The 15,924-nt window shown below is 33.8% G+C and overlaps 1 protein-coding gene across 3 annotated transcripts; it reads right to left on the reverse strand.

The window, feature by feature from the left end:
* Positions 1 to 8,649: 8,649 nt before the first annotated feature.
* Positions 8,650 to 15,454, reverse strand: LOC113500790. Of its 3 annotated transcripts, none has more exons than XM_026881690.1 (2): positions 15,328 to 15,454; positions 8,650 to 9,367 (listed from the first exon to the last, which is right to left on the reverse strand). In XM_026881690.1, the coding sequence occupies exon 2, from the start codon at positions 9,343 to 9,345 to the stop codon at positions 8,749 to 8,751; it is 597 nt and encodes a 198-aa protein (XP_026737491.1). In that variant the 5' UTR covers positions 9,346 to 9,367; positions 15,328 to 15,454; the 3' UTR covers positions 8,650 to 8,748. The 3 variants fall into 3 exon arrangements, with proteins under 3 accessions (XP_026737491.1, XP_026737492.1, XP_026737490.1); XM_026881691.1 differs by lacking the exon at positions 15,328 to 15,454 and adding an exon at positions 15,220 to 15,243; XM_026881689.1 differs by lacking the exon at positions 15,328 to 15,454 and adding an exon at positions 9,775 to 9,902.
* Between the last annotated feature and the right edge of the window lie 470 nt (positions 15,455 to 15,924).

Genomic DNA, 15,924 nt, shown 5'->3' on the forward strand with positions numbered 1-15,924 from the left:
AACATTATGCTGCGCCAGGCTTAGAACACGTCTATTAACCACTCCTACAAATTAAACCGCTAATTTCCCCGGACTGAATCGTAAAAATATATTTTATTGCCCTAACAAGCGGAATGAAACAAAACGATCGCCGTTAGCCTTTGGAACCCCTCGATATTTACATATTCAAATAATATTCGGTACCTAACTCGCTGCATTAATTTCTTCAAACTGTGTTAAGCTCGGCTTCGGTTGGATGGTGTTAGAGATCAGAGAATTCGAGATATTTATTACCTTTTCATTTGTATTTCGATCACAAAATGCATAATAACTTTTTAAATTCTGGTTCCACAGGTAGCTGTAAGCCTCAGTTGTGCTCACAGATGTGCTCGGTGTCCGAGCAAGTCGCTAAAGAGCTGTGATTAATAACCACTTTAAATCTCGGTTCATATTGTTTACTTGAATAAAGCGGTATGAATGTCAACATGACTAGTAACTCCGAGCATATTAAGCACACAAAACAAAGGAACCGAAATTCCAAGGAATTCCCACCACGTTCGCGACATACGATGAAATCCACGGCTAGACGGCTTTAGGCGGGAATATTTCGCTCTACTTGAGCTGAACTCAAACCTTATCGTTGCCTTAGAGGCTTATCCTTTGTTTGTGCAATCTTTAACTACTACGGTTATATTATACTATGCTTAAACAGATACTTTCAGTTTTTTGGGCTGTTGTTTTTTATCTCAAATAGCGTGTCTTAGAGTTCAATTCAAATCGGAGAAACGGTGTAACGAAACTAACAACGGTATTCGATTTATTTTATTTTCATATTATGAAATCTTTATATTATATTTTTCTTAGATTATTTTGAGACCCATTGCAGCATCAGGGCGGTTCCCATAATCAGATATTAAAGAAAATGTTATAATATGACGTAAATTTTATTATGACTATTAAATAATGAAAAGAAAATCTATAATGTTTATTTCCAATGGGAATGAGATGATAATCTAGTGTAAAAAAAACTTCTTTAGATATCATAATAATTCTTTAGATATGTTTATGACTGAGAATTGAATATGGGATAAGTAAGTGGCTTGTTAAAATACTCTCTATTTATTGTCACCTTGTAAAGTATCTAAGAAAATTATTTTCTGCATTATAGACCACTAAGAAACGGGTAAAATTAAAATAATGAATATTGAGGAAATTAAAAAATAGATTAATAATTTATTCCAGGCATCAACTTACGTGTTACATTAAGATCTTATTTAAATAACAACTCAAAAGACATTCAAGAGACTATGTAAAAATTCAGTAAGTCAAAGTGAAGTTTGTAGCGAAACGACCAGACTACGATATTTTGCGGAACCTTGTTATTTCGAAATTTGATTACGACGCTGCGCGTTGGGTAGCTGTTCTGGCGAAAATATAGTGACCTCGATAGAAGTTAGTGTTCAACCTCTTTACAGGAGAACTCTGTCAATTTGATACAAGGTAATACGGTAATACTTTTATTATTTGCTATCAAGCTTTATGTACCAACATTATATGTATCTGTCTAGTGTACCTACATAACTGTTTGTGTGGATTTTCTAAAAAGGTTTCTAGCTAATTGTATTTGTTGATTGCCCTTACTGGTTTGTAATGTAACTGAAAATGTTTCGGTATTTTATTAATTGTTTTTCAAACAATTTGTAATATAAAGAATTGAAATAAGTAGGTATAAAAAGAGATCTGCGACGAATGTATTTTAGCTTGTTTTTAAATGTTGCAGTAGCACTTTTAAAGTAATGTCTTATAATAGTTTAAGATAAAACATATAATTTTTTAGGGTTCTGAATACAAAAACGGAACCCTTATAGGATCACTCGTGTGTCTGTCCGTCCGTCCCTTACAGTCAATTATCTCCGAATCTATTAGACCGATTAAGTTGAAATTTGGTGCACATATCAATTCCACACAGAACCCAAACACAGAAGTGTGACGTGAGCAGATGAAATCTGTATATGGGGGGTCATTTTTGGGGGGGGGGGGAAGGGGAAAATTAAAAAAAAAATCTGAAAACTGCATCGTGTGGCATATCAAATGAAAGGTCTTGTTGAGAAGATCTTAAATGTATTTTTTTTGTAATTTTAAAATAAATATTTTCCAAGTTATTCAAGAAAATAGACGAAAATTGACCATTCCCCCCCCCTTATCTCCGAAACAAAAAAAATACAGAAATTAATTTTCTCCTTATAAATTATAGGAAAACCTATAAGAAGTCCATGATATTAAAATAACATGGTAAATCACTCAATATTGTGCGTACCCACTAACATTTGCAGGTGGAATGTGTGGGAGAACATATTTTTTAACTTCAAAAACATGATAGGTGACATCAGCGGAACCCTCTTCACGCGAGTTCAACTCGCACTTGACCCCTTTTTGAAAAATGCTTTTAATACCGTAAGTACCTACATTTTACATATAAGGGAATAAAAGTAGTGACCATTAGTATTCAGAAGCTCTAATTTCTGCAACTTAAAATGAAAGCGTTTCCACAATGTTTGTATGCCATGTGACTGAAAACGGCATACACACATTTGTCGGAAACAACGAATCAGAACAATTTGTAGCTTTCCTTTTTTTCTATATATTGTTTGCTCATAAAAAAATCCGAAAATATAATAAAAGTTGATATATTAAATTTCCTATCAATTTTATTTTTGTTTCGGTTTCTAGGAATTGTTTATTTATATTTATATCGGGAACCAACAGTAAAAGAATATGTTTTTAAACGAGCATCGGACTGGTTAAAAATATTCGCAGCTCAATTTATTTAAACTTAATAGAGTTCAACGCAATATTTGTTTATTTGTTATGCATGCACAGTTAAAATAATGGAAAAAAAAGAAAACGAAAATTCCGAATTTTATTTGGGTCATTTTCAGAGGTTTAATTTTTTCGACATTAAGTATTTTTTACGGTCGATTTAGTGCAATGTGTTAGTAAATCTTTGGCCGCGTTCCGTGGCAGTGACCCAAATTGTAAGGTTGATTGAAAGAGGGATGCCACGCGAGCGTGTGAGATATGTTCATCGCTTAACCAATTTTTCAAGCCCTTTTTATAATCGGTCTAACTTATGGAATGGTCACGAGCAATCTTGAAACGTTTTACATTTCTAAAAACACAAAAGAGTTCGAAATTTCCTTAATGTTATGATGGATATTATATTACGTATTGGCTTAAGTTAGTAAGAACATGTTTGTAGATTTATGACAATACTACTAGAATATACTAATAGAAGATAGAAGTTATGATTTATACCCGCCCTGTTTTTTCACATTTTCCATTGTTTCTTCGCTCCTAGTAGTCGCAGCGTGATGGTTTTCGCCTAAAGCCTTTCTTCTATTCAACACAAAAATATTTTTTCAATTTGGACCAGTAGTTCCTGAGATTAGCGCGTTCAAACAAACAAACTCTTCAGCTTTATATATTAGTATAGATATACTCGTAGATTATAAAACATAGATAACGTTTTTATATGTCACTCTATTTAAATTGTATCAAAATTGGTCCATCCGTTTTATTATTGTCCATTACATCGTCATCAGGATTGAAGCTACCCTGGAAATTGAGTTGCAAAAATCCAGCCGGTACGACAAACAAACAATCTAACAAGACAACTGAATGTATAAAAAAAACGTGGGAAAAAGGCAAAAAACATAACATGTCATTCAGGTCTGAATACTTGAAGTAGATCTCTAAAGCTGGAGCTTCAAAGGAGATGAGGTTCCTAGTATAAACTAATATCGGTTTTAGGATTGGTTGATCGAATTTGGTTTGTTTGTTTGAACAACTGATGCGCGTTGTGACGTCATAACAAAGAGGATCTACTACGTCTTCTACCGCATTTACAGCGTCTCGCATTTACACTGTCGCCATTGTCAAAGGGTATTACGTAAGGTAGGGTACCACTTGTGTCTTGTAATAATATAATTTTTAATACCTTTTTAACCTCCAAGTCAAAAAGTGGGGCGTTATAAGTTTGACGTGTCTGTCTGTCATAGGTCCCGAACGGATTGAGGGATTTTAAGTTACTTTTTAATTAGTCGAGCCATTGTTTTGTTTTTAAATTTTATTTAATAAATATCTCTATCTTAGGAAATACTAAATATTCAGTAATAAAGTTTCAGCCCATCCCAGTTTCAGTTTATCGATATCAATACAACATGCTATCCCGCCAAGACGTACCGGATATTGCATCCACGTTTGTACAAATACAAATTTATTTAGACATTTGTATCAAAGAAAATAATACTACTGGCTACTGTTCTTCGTAAACACTTCGATTTCCGATCTCATTTCGCATCCCATTCTCCTTGATGTAGGTAATTCATTACTATGTATTGTGTACACATCTGTCAACCTTTCGACGATTGACAACGTATACAATTGAAAGAGAAAATTGCATTTAGTGAAAATGAACAGCTGATGATGGCAATATATTGTATGAGAGACAAGTTTCGTGTAGTTTATTTATACTATTAATTTAATTTAAGTCGTAACACACGTACACTGTATATCCAGGGATGGTCATTATTAAGCTTGTATAGGAGAGCTATTTTTTTTTCATTCGTATAAACTATAATATTTCAACCTACTTTAATACGGACGAGTTTCCCATTTCGACAGATTATTTAATACTGCATAACATATCTAAGGATTATTTGATAAAAATATATCTAATCTTTTCTTTTTTATAGAGCGATTTCAATCTACATTCCATTCATAACAGTACCTATTGTATTGTTAACAAGTAAAGTATACGTCTATTTTCAGTTGTCAAATAACTATCACCATATCGGTATAGCTGAAACTATATTTTTCTTCTAAACCATAATGATAGTCAAAGGTAAATAATCTGAAACAATAAGAGCGATCGATAAATCCTGATAAGACATTATTTCCTAAGACAGTCTTATAAAAGTTAATTATCGAAGGTCGATAATACATTAAACTGATAAAATTTAATGTAATGTAATTTCAGTACATTTGTGGTTACCTATCACTAAGGCACGATTAATAAATAGTATACGGCATTTTACAGTACTTTATTATTTCTTATAAAACTGCCCCCTATTTGCTATAGACCGGGATGAATGCAACTAAGGAATGGATTTCTTTACCCTGCAGCGTGATACTCATGGATAATAGATGGGGTATGAAGCTATAGATTCCAATAATGTATTTTTTTTATATAATCCATTGTAAAAAATTGGCAAGGTATTTGCTGAGCTTGACGCTGCTCTACAAAATAATATAGGGAAGAAGGTATTAATTTGCTGGCAAGTTTATAAAATTTAAAGTAATCATTGAATACTTTTGTGGTGAGCGGGGTGTGCCGCTCGAAAAATATTCGGTGGTCAACCAGCATTTAAATTTCTCGGTATCATTTATATCAATCCATCAATTGTTTCATTGAATTTATTTACAATTATCATAATACGATGCGATACACATTTCAGTATTGAAATATACTTGTATCCATTAATCCATCTATCATTTTGGGTCACTTACACACGGCCTACTTAAATTCATTAATCGAAACATATTGCTTAATTGAAATTGGACAGTAAATGATAAAATGTGTTTAATACCCGTGGTGAGATTAATTACATCAGATGAAATTAACGGGACGCGTCTATGTCGTTTCCGTTAAATATTTTATGCCTCCTTAATGTTTGTTAACCAAGAACGTAATCGGAAGGTATGTAGGTAATGCGTATGAGACAAAAAGATGCTTCAGAGTTTGTTGTGCCATTCTGTCTCTCCATTATTTCCCCAATATGCAAACATCAACCCTAAATAAAAAAAGCAATGAAAAAAATCGGCTGCTATGATTAAAGTAACAGACATTCTTCTTCAATCTACAATTCAAAGCCATTTAATAGGCCGAAAAATAATCAGCAAAGTCACCAAACAATAATAAACATTTCCCCTCCAAGTACAAAAGTCCAACGATAAATAAATTGTAACTGCAAAGCAGTACGTTTTTCCCCGTTTCACTCACAAACTATTCTAAGGAGAAAGAAAAATTGCCTGTGACGGTTGTTAATTGAAAAGAGCAACTTACTCAGCTTGATTAGTGCTAGATCTAGATAGGTTTCACGATAAAACTGTTAATATGTTAGCCTTTACAAATGTCAAACACAATAAAAGGAAACATTAAGCTTTCTGAAACAATGGCATACAATTTCTGTAATTAGACCAAGCTTAGCGCCTCGAGGATAAGTAATTAAAAAAAAATTACAAATACTGAATTTCAGTCTTTTTTCAGGGGGTTTTCAATGCCGTGACGGGTGGTCTAAAACTCTATGAGTGCCCTAAAAACGAAAATGATGCTTTTTTACCAGTACAGAAACAGGCCCGCATCAAACTGTATTTTTATCACAAAACATGATAAAATTTTGTTATGTCCTATTTTAGTATAATCATAATGTATTCATGTCTTCCAATGTGAAGTAATTACAAACACGGATTGCCAATAAAAGTTTAACAGGAGTACATACACGCGCTTACATTTTATTGTTGGGGTAAATGTACCGAGAGAGACATGTAAAAATACTTCCCATTTTCAAAGTTGGCGCTTGTTCCGTACTTACGTTCCCATCTAGCCCGGGGCCGAAACGGACCAGATTACGAGTAAATATGGCATGATTACCATATATACTGAGAATTCGGGTTAAAACATTCGTTGAGCATATCTTTGAATACATGATTATTTTTAGTGTTGTTTTACCAACCTCGCGGTAAATTTTACTCTGCCGAAGGTGCGTTTACAAACATTAATTTCACATGCACAAGCGCCTAAACTCACTGTGCAAATCGGGTTATCGGTTTCCCCGATGCTATCCAACTGTATTGCACGTTACGGTTTACTAGTTGACTCTATGTAGTTTTCATGTGGTTTTGTCCAATATAATCGTCATTTTCATAGTCCAGTGTCGAAAGGCAGGTTTCATTTTTTGTGCAAATTCTTACCAATGTTCTATATTCAGAAATAGGTACTCGTTTGGAAATGATCCTTACAATGTTGTATAAGAAAATGTTTGAATCAGCTTTTTCTCTCAGAATGGTGTCTCAAAAACATTACAGTCAACTTAACAGTACTAAAGTCTCCTCCGTATGTCTATAAAGCCCATTTATTTGTCCAGGCTTCACTGTATATCTTTTGAGCTGATAATCGAGTCTATATTCGCGACATGTTTTCTGAGTCTCGACTGTTATTCGTGCTTCCTTGAACTAGGATCACGTTTGAATTACCTTTAATATTGTGCTGTGAACACGAATGTTATAAGCCTTTAGATGTCTAACAAGACGGATAATACTTGTCTTTTCACAAATGGTGTATCGACTATAATATTTTTCTTACCCAAATCCGATTACAGAGAATATAACCTATTTGGTATAGGCTTTTACGTGAAAAGATAATTCTCTTAGAATCCGAACATCAAAATAATGAATACTTATAATCAATAAAAGATGTGTGTATAGTAATATATGTGTGTAGCAATAATACCAGCTTAACTATACTTATAAATACGCCTAGCAACAATTAACACACCAGCACAATTGGAATAGCGAACCTATTCTACGGCAGACTGCTATCGCGTAGTCCTATTGTCTCCGTACGAGGATAATATCCTAGTTATAATTGAGGGAAATTTGCATATATATCCCCAGGGATGCATGGTACGCATTTTTATGTAGAAACTTTTTTGGCGCCTATTATGACGGACTGTTGCGAATATATAGACGTCACGAAACGACACGCTGTAATGTAGAGCGCTGTGTTAGTGCATTAAAATGCTATAACATGTTACGGCATGAGTTACATAAATGATAGACTACATGTGACGTGGGAATGGAAATTTACAATGTTCGTGGTCAATAATGATTCTTGTATAAAGTTAATGTAATTCATTAAGTTTTACTGTTCGTCTATTAGGGTGAATAAAATCACATTCAAGGTCAACGGACGATTTAAATTCTGAACTGGTTGTAAATCATCTATGTAATAAGAAAAACATTCGGATAAGTGTATCTAATTCTAAATGGATTCATAAAATCTATCCACAAATGAAAGCTTTAAAAATGATTCGTGATATATTTTCTCTTTTTCCTCTATATCCTTTGACGTTACTTATGCAATATTTTTTAAAATCACTTACATAGAATAGGTCGTAAATGCTAGCAGAGGATCGTTTCACCGCAAACCCAGGAAATTAAAGTTCGACCGTTTTAAATCAAGCATATTTTAGTACAGTTGATGGCTTTTACATAGTTTGAGCCCCAAATGTATAAAGGGGAATTTCTTTGAGTAACCAGAGAAATAGTTCATAGATAAGGTCGTGTTACACCATCTGTTGTTGCTTGAAGCGAAAACTGGTCTAACGGTATCGCCAACAAACTTTTCAACAAGTTTTTGATCGAATTCAACTGTTTGTAAGAGATACATAAGTACTTTTAAGGCATCGGAAAGTTTGTCAAGTGTATTTTCCTATTTCAGTGTACTGAAAAGTTCTTCTCTTTGATGTTAGTTTACACAATTGGAGAAGTTCATTTTAAAATTCTCTTAGTGCTATTTAAGTGTAGAAAAAAAGAGCGTCGATATAAAAGTAATTTAATTAAATAAGTCTTTATTCAGCTAGCTAAAGTATTCTTATAATTACAAATTCACTTTAAAGAACAGAATTTTAAATGTAATTAGTCCGTGATTTATTGCATTAAAGTGTTGGTTAATTTATTGCAAGCGTTACAAGAAGGGTCTAAGTCACAGCGGCACACTTTAAACGGAACAGATCCATCAAAGGATTTCGTGTAATCCCACAGTACTGATACTTCCCCGGTCTCGTGCGGTTCGTGAGGCTTGTTGGTAAGCAGCACGGACTCACAGTATACTTGGTCACCCAGCAGCACAGCCGGCACTACCAATTGCTTCCCATTAAAATCTATTTTACATTTCCACGGTGTAAAGGCCATGTACAAATGTATTTGTGTAATTTTCACAGCAATAACTTGTTTCACTCCACTTTTGACAGTCAATGTTTGTTCCGGTTCCACGACCCTTGGACAGAACGTGGGCCCGGCCATTATAGCCGAGAAGTCCTTCGGGTAAATGATGTTATCGTTGCCGCATGATTGCTTGGTGCATTTGCTCTTGGTTACGCACCACGTACAGAAACTCTTTGCTATGCATGATGAACATGATGAGATTTTATTGCACACCTCTTGTTTTGGGTCTACTGCATCCTCTAGACTTGGTGATACGATATTTAAAATCAATGTCGCTGATATCAAAGTTTTGTAGAACATGATTATTCATAAAAGTTTTCAGCTGGAATAAGAAAAAATGATTAAAAATGTTTCTATTTTAATTAAGTAGAAATAGGGGAGTTCGGAGACGTAAAATAAATAACTAGCTGTTGCAGCTCTAACCGCTACAAATTGAATATGGTCCCACTTAAACATAAAATTGTGAAACAATCTTTACTATGTATTAATCCAGGTAAACTGTCGGTGTAGCAAATTTCATTTTTGTGTGAAAGAGTACCAAAAATCTATTTACGAGAATCAAGCTTTCACGCTAATAAAATTAGTTGGATACAATGTCACTGCAAATAAATTTTAAGATAGTTAATATATTTTCAGTTCATGACTAAAGATAAAACGCCGATTTAAACTTTAATTTTCATATATGAAGTCACAATACTAAATTAAACTAAACATTTAGCGACGACTTACCAAGCGTAAATATCAAACTGCAATGACACATTAATAAGGTTAACTGACTATAAATTGTATATAAAGGTTAACACCCATAGTATTAGCTATCAGTCTATCAGGTCATCAACTCGACAGATAAAAGGTCGGATGAAATTTTCCAACGCTTTGTAAATAATACAATGCCTGTCACGTGCTCTTTTAAATGATCCAAATATTATTTTAAAATTTCGAATTCGAGGTTTTTAAAATGTGAATTTTGGTTATGGAACTTCTTTTTAACTTTACCATCTAGTAATGAGTATTTAGTTAGTCCTTTGGGATCGTTTGTCGTTGAGAATACATGTCACACTTTTCCATCAGTATATTTACAAAAAATGTACGCAAATAAAAAAAGTAGAGAATGGTAGAGTCGTTTATGTTTATCTATTGCTCAGAGTTTTATATGTAGTAAGGTATTTTTGTCGTATAGTTTTTTGAGTAAGCCTAGAAAATCCAGCTTTATTTATTTTGTAAATTGTTTTTATCCAGACCTTTCTCTTTTGTCTCTTGTGTTCAAATATCTGTACGATCTTAACTTGGAGGCCCTGACAAGTGCGAATGCTTCGGTGTTCGTTTGTTTTTAGTTTTTCCTATGAGAGTGATTGTGTAATTTTCGCAGCAATAACTGAGATTTTAAACTTTGCGATATCGCTAGGGCTTAACAGCTAGTAGTAAATGTGGTTATGTTATTACTATATGCTATTGTTTTTTACGTTACAATGTATAAGCCCAGTCTATACTTTTTTAAATATTAAACGTGTTTTCATTAAAAGTAATTATAATTTTTACAACGTGACTTAACAACCCCAGGTATTTTTAAAATATCGCTTTGGTATACTGGCGTATTAAGTATACGACTTGGTTTAAGAAGGCAAAAATGACGGAATTTTAAAAGTGCATACTAAATATCGATGTCCTCTCTTCATAATTACACTTTATGGCTAACAGAAGATACATAATGATATTCCAAATAAGACCTGAGTTCCCCAGGATCGGATTAAATACGTTGTATATTGATAAACTAAACAACCACGTGGACTGATTTTCGAAACCAATGAAATACCTATATTCCGCGTTGCACGTAATTTTGAAACTTCAAAGGACGAAATGTGGTTACCGGTATGTTGATGTAAATTACAATTGTGCACACATTAACCTACATATTCCTGTTTTAGTTGAGGTTATAGAATTACATGGTTTTAATTCGGGATACAATTAATGGTTTCTTTGTTGGGGTTTCGTACGCAAAGGCTAAAATAGAATCCGATTACTAAGGATCCGTTGTCTGTGTGTTTATCCGTCTATCCGTACCTACTTTTGCCACCAGGCTGTATCTTATGAATTTATAACCGCAAATAATGAGAATTCAAATAGAGGTTAAGCAGCTGTTGGAATCTTTTCACACATTTGACCGGATTTTTCTTCTGTACGTAGGTAGTGTTGAAATTTCGAATATGCGATTTGGAAAAGTATTTTTATTAATTGGCCCTCCTTCGTTATGGGGACAAACTTCTGGTAGATATTTTGGTTAAAGCAACCGCACTTATTAGTTTCTCGCATTGATATTCAATTGTTAGTTTTTGTTTATATCTTTATAGTATCGTTATGCTCCGGAGTTAACCCTAATACGCTACGTCAAAAACCAAATAGCAATAAAGACTGTTGATTAAGTTAGAACTTGATTATAACTTCTTAATGCACGATAATAATAGAAGCATATGACATTTTGCGATATCGAAGGGTGATAAGAAAATGCACGTGTTTCTGTTCCACACAACATAAGAAGCGTGAGTGACCTGTGCCGAGTTTATCGCGCTGACCCCCGAGTAGGAAGGGTTTCCCTTTTTGCTGACATTAATGCCCACAGCAACTGAATCTGTTGATGATACTGACAATCATGCGATCTTTATGTACAGTATAATATACATGTATAGTATAATAATCTTTAAAGAAAATTTAAAGTGTTATTTTTGAACGATAAGGGATTTTGATTGACAAGCGACAAAAATAACTGGTTAGCAGACATAATGTGCCGAAAAATTTCATCTGTGCCAACCACACTAATCATCTTCTAACTGTAATCAAATTAAATGCAATAAAAACTATTTTTCTTGTAGCAATATAAAAAAGAAATTCTACTCTGTAATTAAATCTAATTGTTTGACAATACGGGTATCTATAGCTGCCAAGCTACACAAGTGCCGGCGGACCTTTTGTAGGTCCGACCACTGTCAACTTGCTTTTAGTAGTATGCCAAGCTTTTGTTCCCCTGCCTATCCCTGCCTCGTGCACTACCAGTCCATTTTAGTAAACAAAAGTCTCGTGACAATGTCCGATCGTCTGCGATCTATCCAAAATGCACGGATTGTACGCATTGTGCGTCTATACAAACGAATACCCAGTCATTCCCGTCATTGACGTTTGCACAATATGGGCTATGGGATCAAGAGCTATTCGATGACGATACGACGAAGTACAATTTGTCTTGTTTGACATAAACAGTACTCCGATGGGGATATATCGAATGCAATGCAGGATTGTGGTCCAAGTTTTCGACGTATTTCGACTCGTATTCATTACGTCCTCACTTAATAATTGTTAATGTATTGGTAAAACATCCTACAAAATTTTCAAATATATAACAAAAAAAGGGCGACCACGCTCGAATAAAAAAAAGAACTTGCAATTAGTTGTCCGAGTGGTAGGTACCCATCAATAAAAACAATAATTCGCTATTTTATTATCATCTAAATAATTTAGGCCTGCATCTTATCATCAACATTCGGGTTAACAGGAAATAAGCTGTACATTGGCATAGAGCCTGAGAAATTTAATTAATATATTCACATTAAAAGGCATATTACAAAGGAAAACAGGGTTACTACCGGTACTTATCCCTTTATATCTTTTTGAGTTACAAAGTATGACGGAGGTCAATGCGCATAGAATGAGAGGGGTTAAACCTGGGGCCCTACCGTCATCGCTCATATTAAGAGAGAAATGGTGGTAGGCCACAGCCGTGGAAGTGAGACGACATGCTGCACGGTGTAGAGCGGCATCTATCTCCCACACCTCCAACGGTATTTTGTTATTGGGTAGTGGCAGGTCCCTGAGTGAATATTTTGTAGCCGAATTGTAAGATCTGGAAAAAATATCTTGTTGCTCTATCTTGTTGAGTCTCTCAACATGCAGTGTCAGATATAAAGTTGCAATTTCAAAATCAATGTGGGATCTGATGCTGTTTGTAGTTGACTTTGGAGAATGGCGTCACAGTCAAGAGTTTAATGAAATATAAATGTTATAACTGTTTTTACTTATTTTTTATAAATGGAAACCGAATGTAGGCAATTTCTCTGTGAGTCCGATTAAGAAGACACGGTATTGCTTTTCGTGCTATTAGCTGAATAAATAAGTTTCTTCTGATTCTGAATTGTGTGTTTTCAATTTATCATTCACGGTTCGAAATCCAACAATTCGCACATTTTTTATATGCATGATATTACCATTTGTTAAAAATCCTTTTAATAAAAAAACTGTTCGATCCAGATCGCAATATCGTTTTATGAATATTCATTTGTTGCATTTATAAAGATAGGTTCGCGCCAACAGGGAAGTGCAGCGAACGAGTATTCTGTTGAAAAGTTAAACTCGACAATACTGGGAGGTTTTACAGGTATAATCTGTATAATTGTCTCAAGAATTCATAATTGGCTTCGCGTTGTAAGTATAACAATTATAGATTCAGAATACTAAGTCTTTTCCTCGTAAACGGAACAAGGAAACTTATTCTAAGAAGTCTTATTTAAAGACTCATTGCTATCAATTGTTTGGGCTATTAGTTTGTAATTAATAGTGTGTATACAACAGTAGTACACTGGTGTTGGTCAGTGTAGAGTCCGTGTGACGCACGTTTAATTTATTTACAGGCGACAGGTAATTGCTTCCGTATCTAATTACTTTTCCTTGATAGAAAAGGAAGCCTGATAACTAGTTCCCTCTTAACTTTAAAGTAAATGTTTGTGAATGGAAATTGATCGTTTTACTGGTTGTTTTTATGTGAGAAAAAATAATGAGCTTTTAGCATTTATAGGAAAAACTACTTGTAAAACTGCAATATTTAATTACCATTTGCGTTTTAAAATTGTATGTTATACAAAGAGTTAAATGTAAAAGTTATTTAATGAGCGCATCAAAATAAATTTATATTAAATTTAAGTTAAACTAGCTGTGCCCGCGATTTCTCTGCGTAGAATAGTGACTTGAGCAGTATTTTTAGTTGATTTTTAGAGATGAAGTTACGTGTATCTATAATAGAAAGCGTAAAAAATGAGAAAATCAGTTTTGGATTTATTATCACCACGATTTAAGGAATCTAGACACGCACAATTCACGTGACTTCCCTTTTATATATATATGTGTTCATTTTTTAGTATAGCAAATCTACTTTAAGTATTCATTTCCATCATAGTATTCCCATTCGCACTCACAGGTCAAAACACAGGCGTTACAAAAATGGCGTAGCAAATAAATTTTTACCGGCATTTTCACGAGAATCCTATAGTTTATTAAAGCGAGAATATCCGCTATCTGTTCGATTAACTCTGACTGCGATTAAAACATATTTTATTTTTTTATTAAGTACCAAACTTTAAAAGAGTTCTAAAAATATTTACCATTTAAATCTGTATCGTAATAAAAACATTGTTCCTAAATTAAAACTTATTTGTATGCACGACTGGAAGCCAAACACAGTTTTCACGCTTCGAAAAATTGTGTTCGTTTAAATGAAGTAACTGAAAATATTAGCATACAAAAATACGGAAGAGCTTTCCTCATTTTCAGTTTCCGTCAATTCATTTAGGTAACAACAACACTGTTTAAGATTTGGCAATATCATATTTAACTTACTAACCCACACAATTTCAATAATCTTTTCCTTAAAACTTCGGAATTATAATTTATAGTACCATTTTTATGTTATTAAATACTCCACTTCAATAAAACTTTCAAATCGTACAAATAATAATCAACGACACTCCAACGTTTGTTGAACTCTATTAAGAGGAGAAACCTTCGGTGAAAACGTTATTAATTACCAGAGCGAGCTGCCCGGACATGTAGACCAAAGTTATTTTGTTTGTAGATCTGTTACCTGTGTGGCAATCGGTACGGAATGCAGTAATGCAGAGATACCGTTGGCAAATCCTAGACTCGCCACTAATGTACGCGGCAGAGTGCCGCACTATACGTTACTGCAACCAATATAGGGAAGTTTGCTAACAGACCATCGAATACTCTTGAAATGAAACTATGCACATTACGTATTAAAATATACACAATAACTAGGTATATAGAGTTAATAATTAACTACTGCTCTAAGTACTTTAAAGTGATAGAGATCAAAATTTGTAAACAGAACGTTACCTGGGTTCAAATGGGTTGCAATTTCAAAAAATATTATAAACCGTTTAAGTTAGGTACGTAAAAAATGCAAAGGAAGTTCGAAAAAGAATATTAAAAACCATAGCTCACATATAACAATGTTTTTCCGACTATTTTTTCGTAGCTGTACAAATTGTACGTCGTAACCAATACGAGATACCCGGCCACCATAATACGCATCAGGGGATGATTTATACGGGCTACGAAGAAAGTTTTGACGTTACTTAATTTGGCCCTACTTGATTTATTTAAGGCCTGGATATTTTTTGTATTTCGAACGTGCCTCTACAAGTTTAATTTGAAAATTGAGCTTTTTTTTTTAAGAAAAAGTGGGAATTGAATACGAGGTTTTATCTAAAAAGTTTTGTTTATATCTTGCTTGTGTAAGAATTTATTAATTTTGTAAGGGATGTGCCAGATCGTTATTTGTGTTGGTAGTTTTAGGCGAGTAACGTATAAGCTTGCGTAAACATCCTAAATTACATTATTGCATGTGTATCTATAATTTTGGTAATGAATTAACTTGAGCCGTTTAGATCTTGATCGTTTGTTATTATAGGTACTGGCAGTGGCTATTAGTATAACAGAATTTGATTGTGGAAGGTTGAGGCCAGGGATGGAGTAAAAAATAAAGGAAAGGAAAGAGGCTTGTTTTTTTGTAACCTTGATTTACGAATTTACCCTATT

Source organism: Trichoplusia ni, chromosome 14 (assembly GCF_003590095.1).
Source record: "Trichoplusia ni isolate ovarian cell line Hi5 chromosome 14, tn1, whole genome shotgun sequence".
Taxonomy (NCBI): Eukaryota; Metazoa; Arthropoda; class Insecta; order Lepidoptera; family Noctuidae; genus Trichoplusia; species Trichoplusia ni.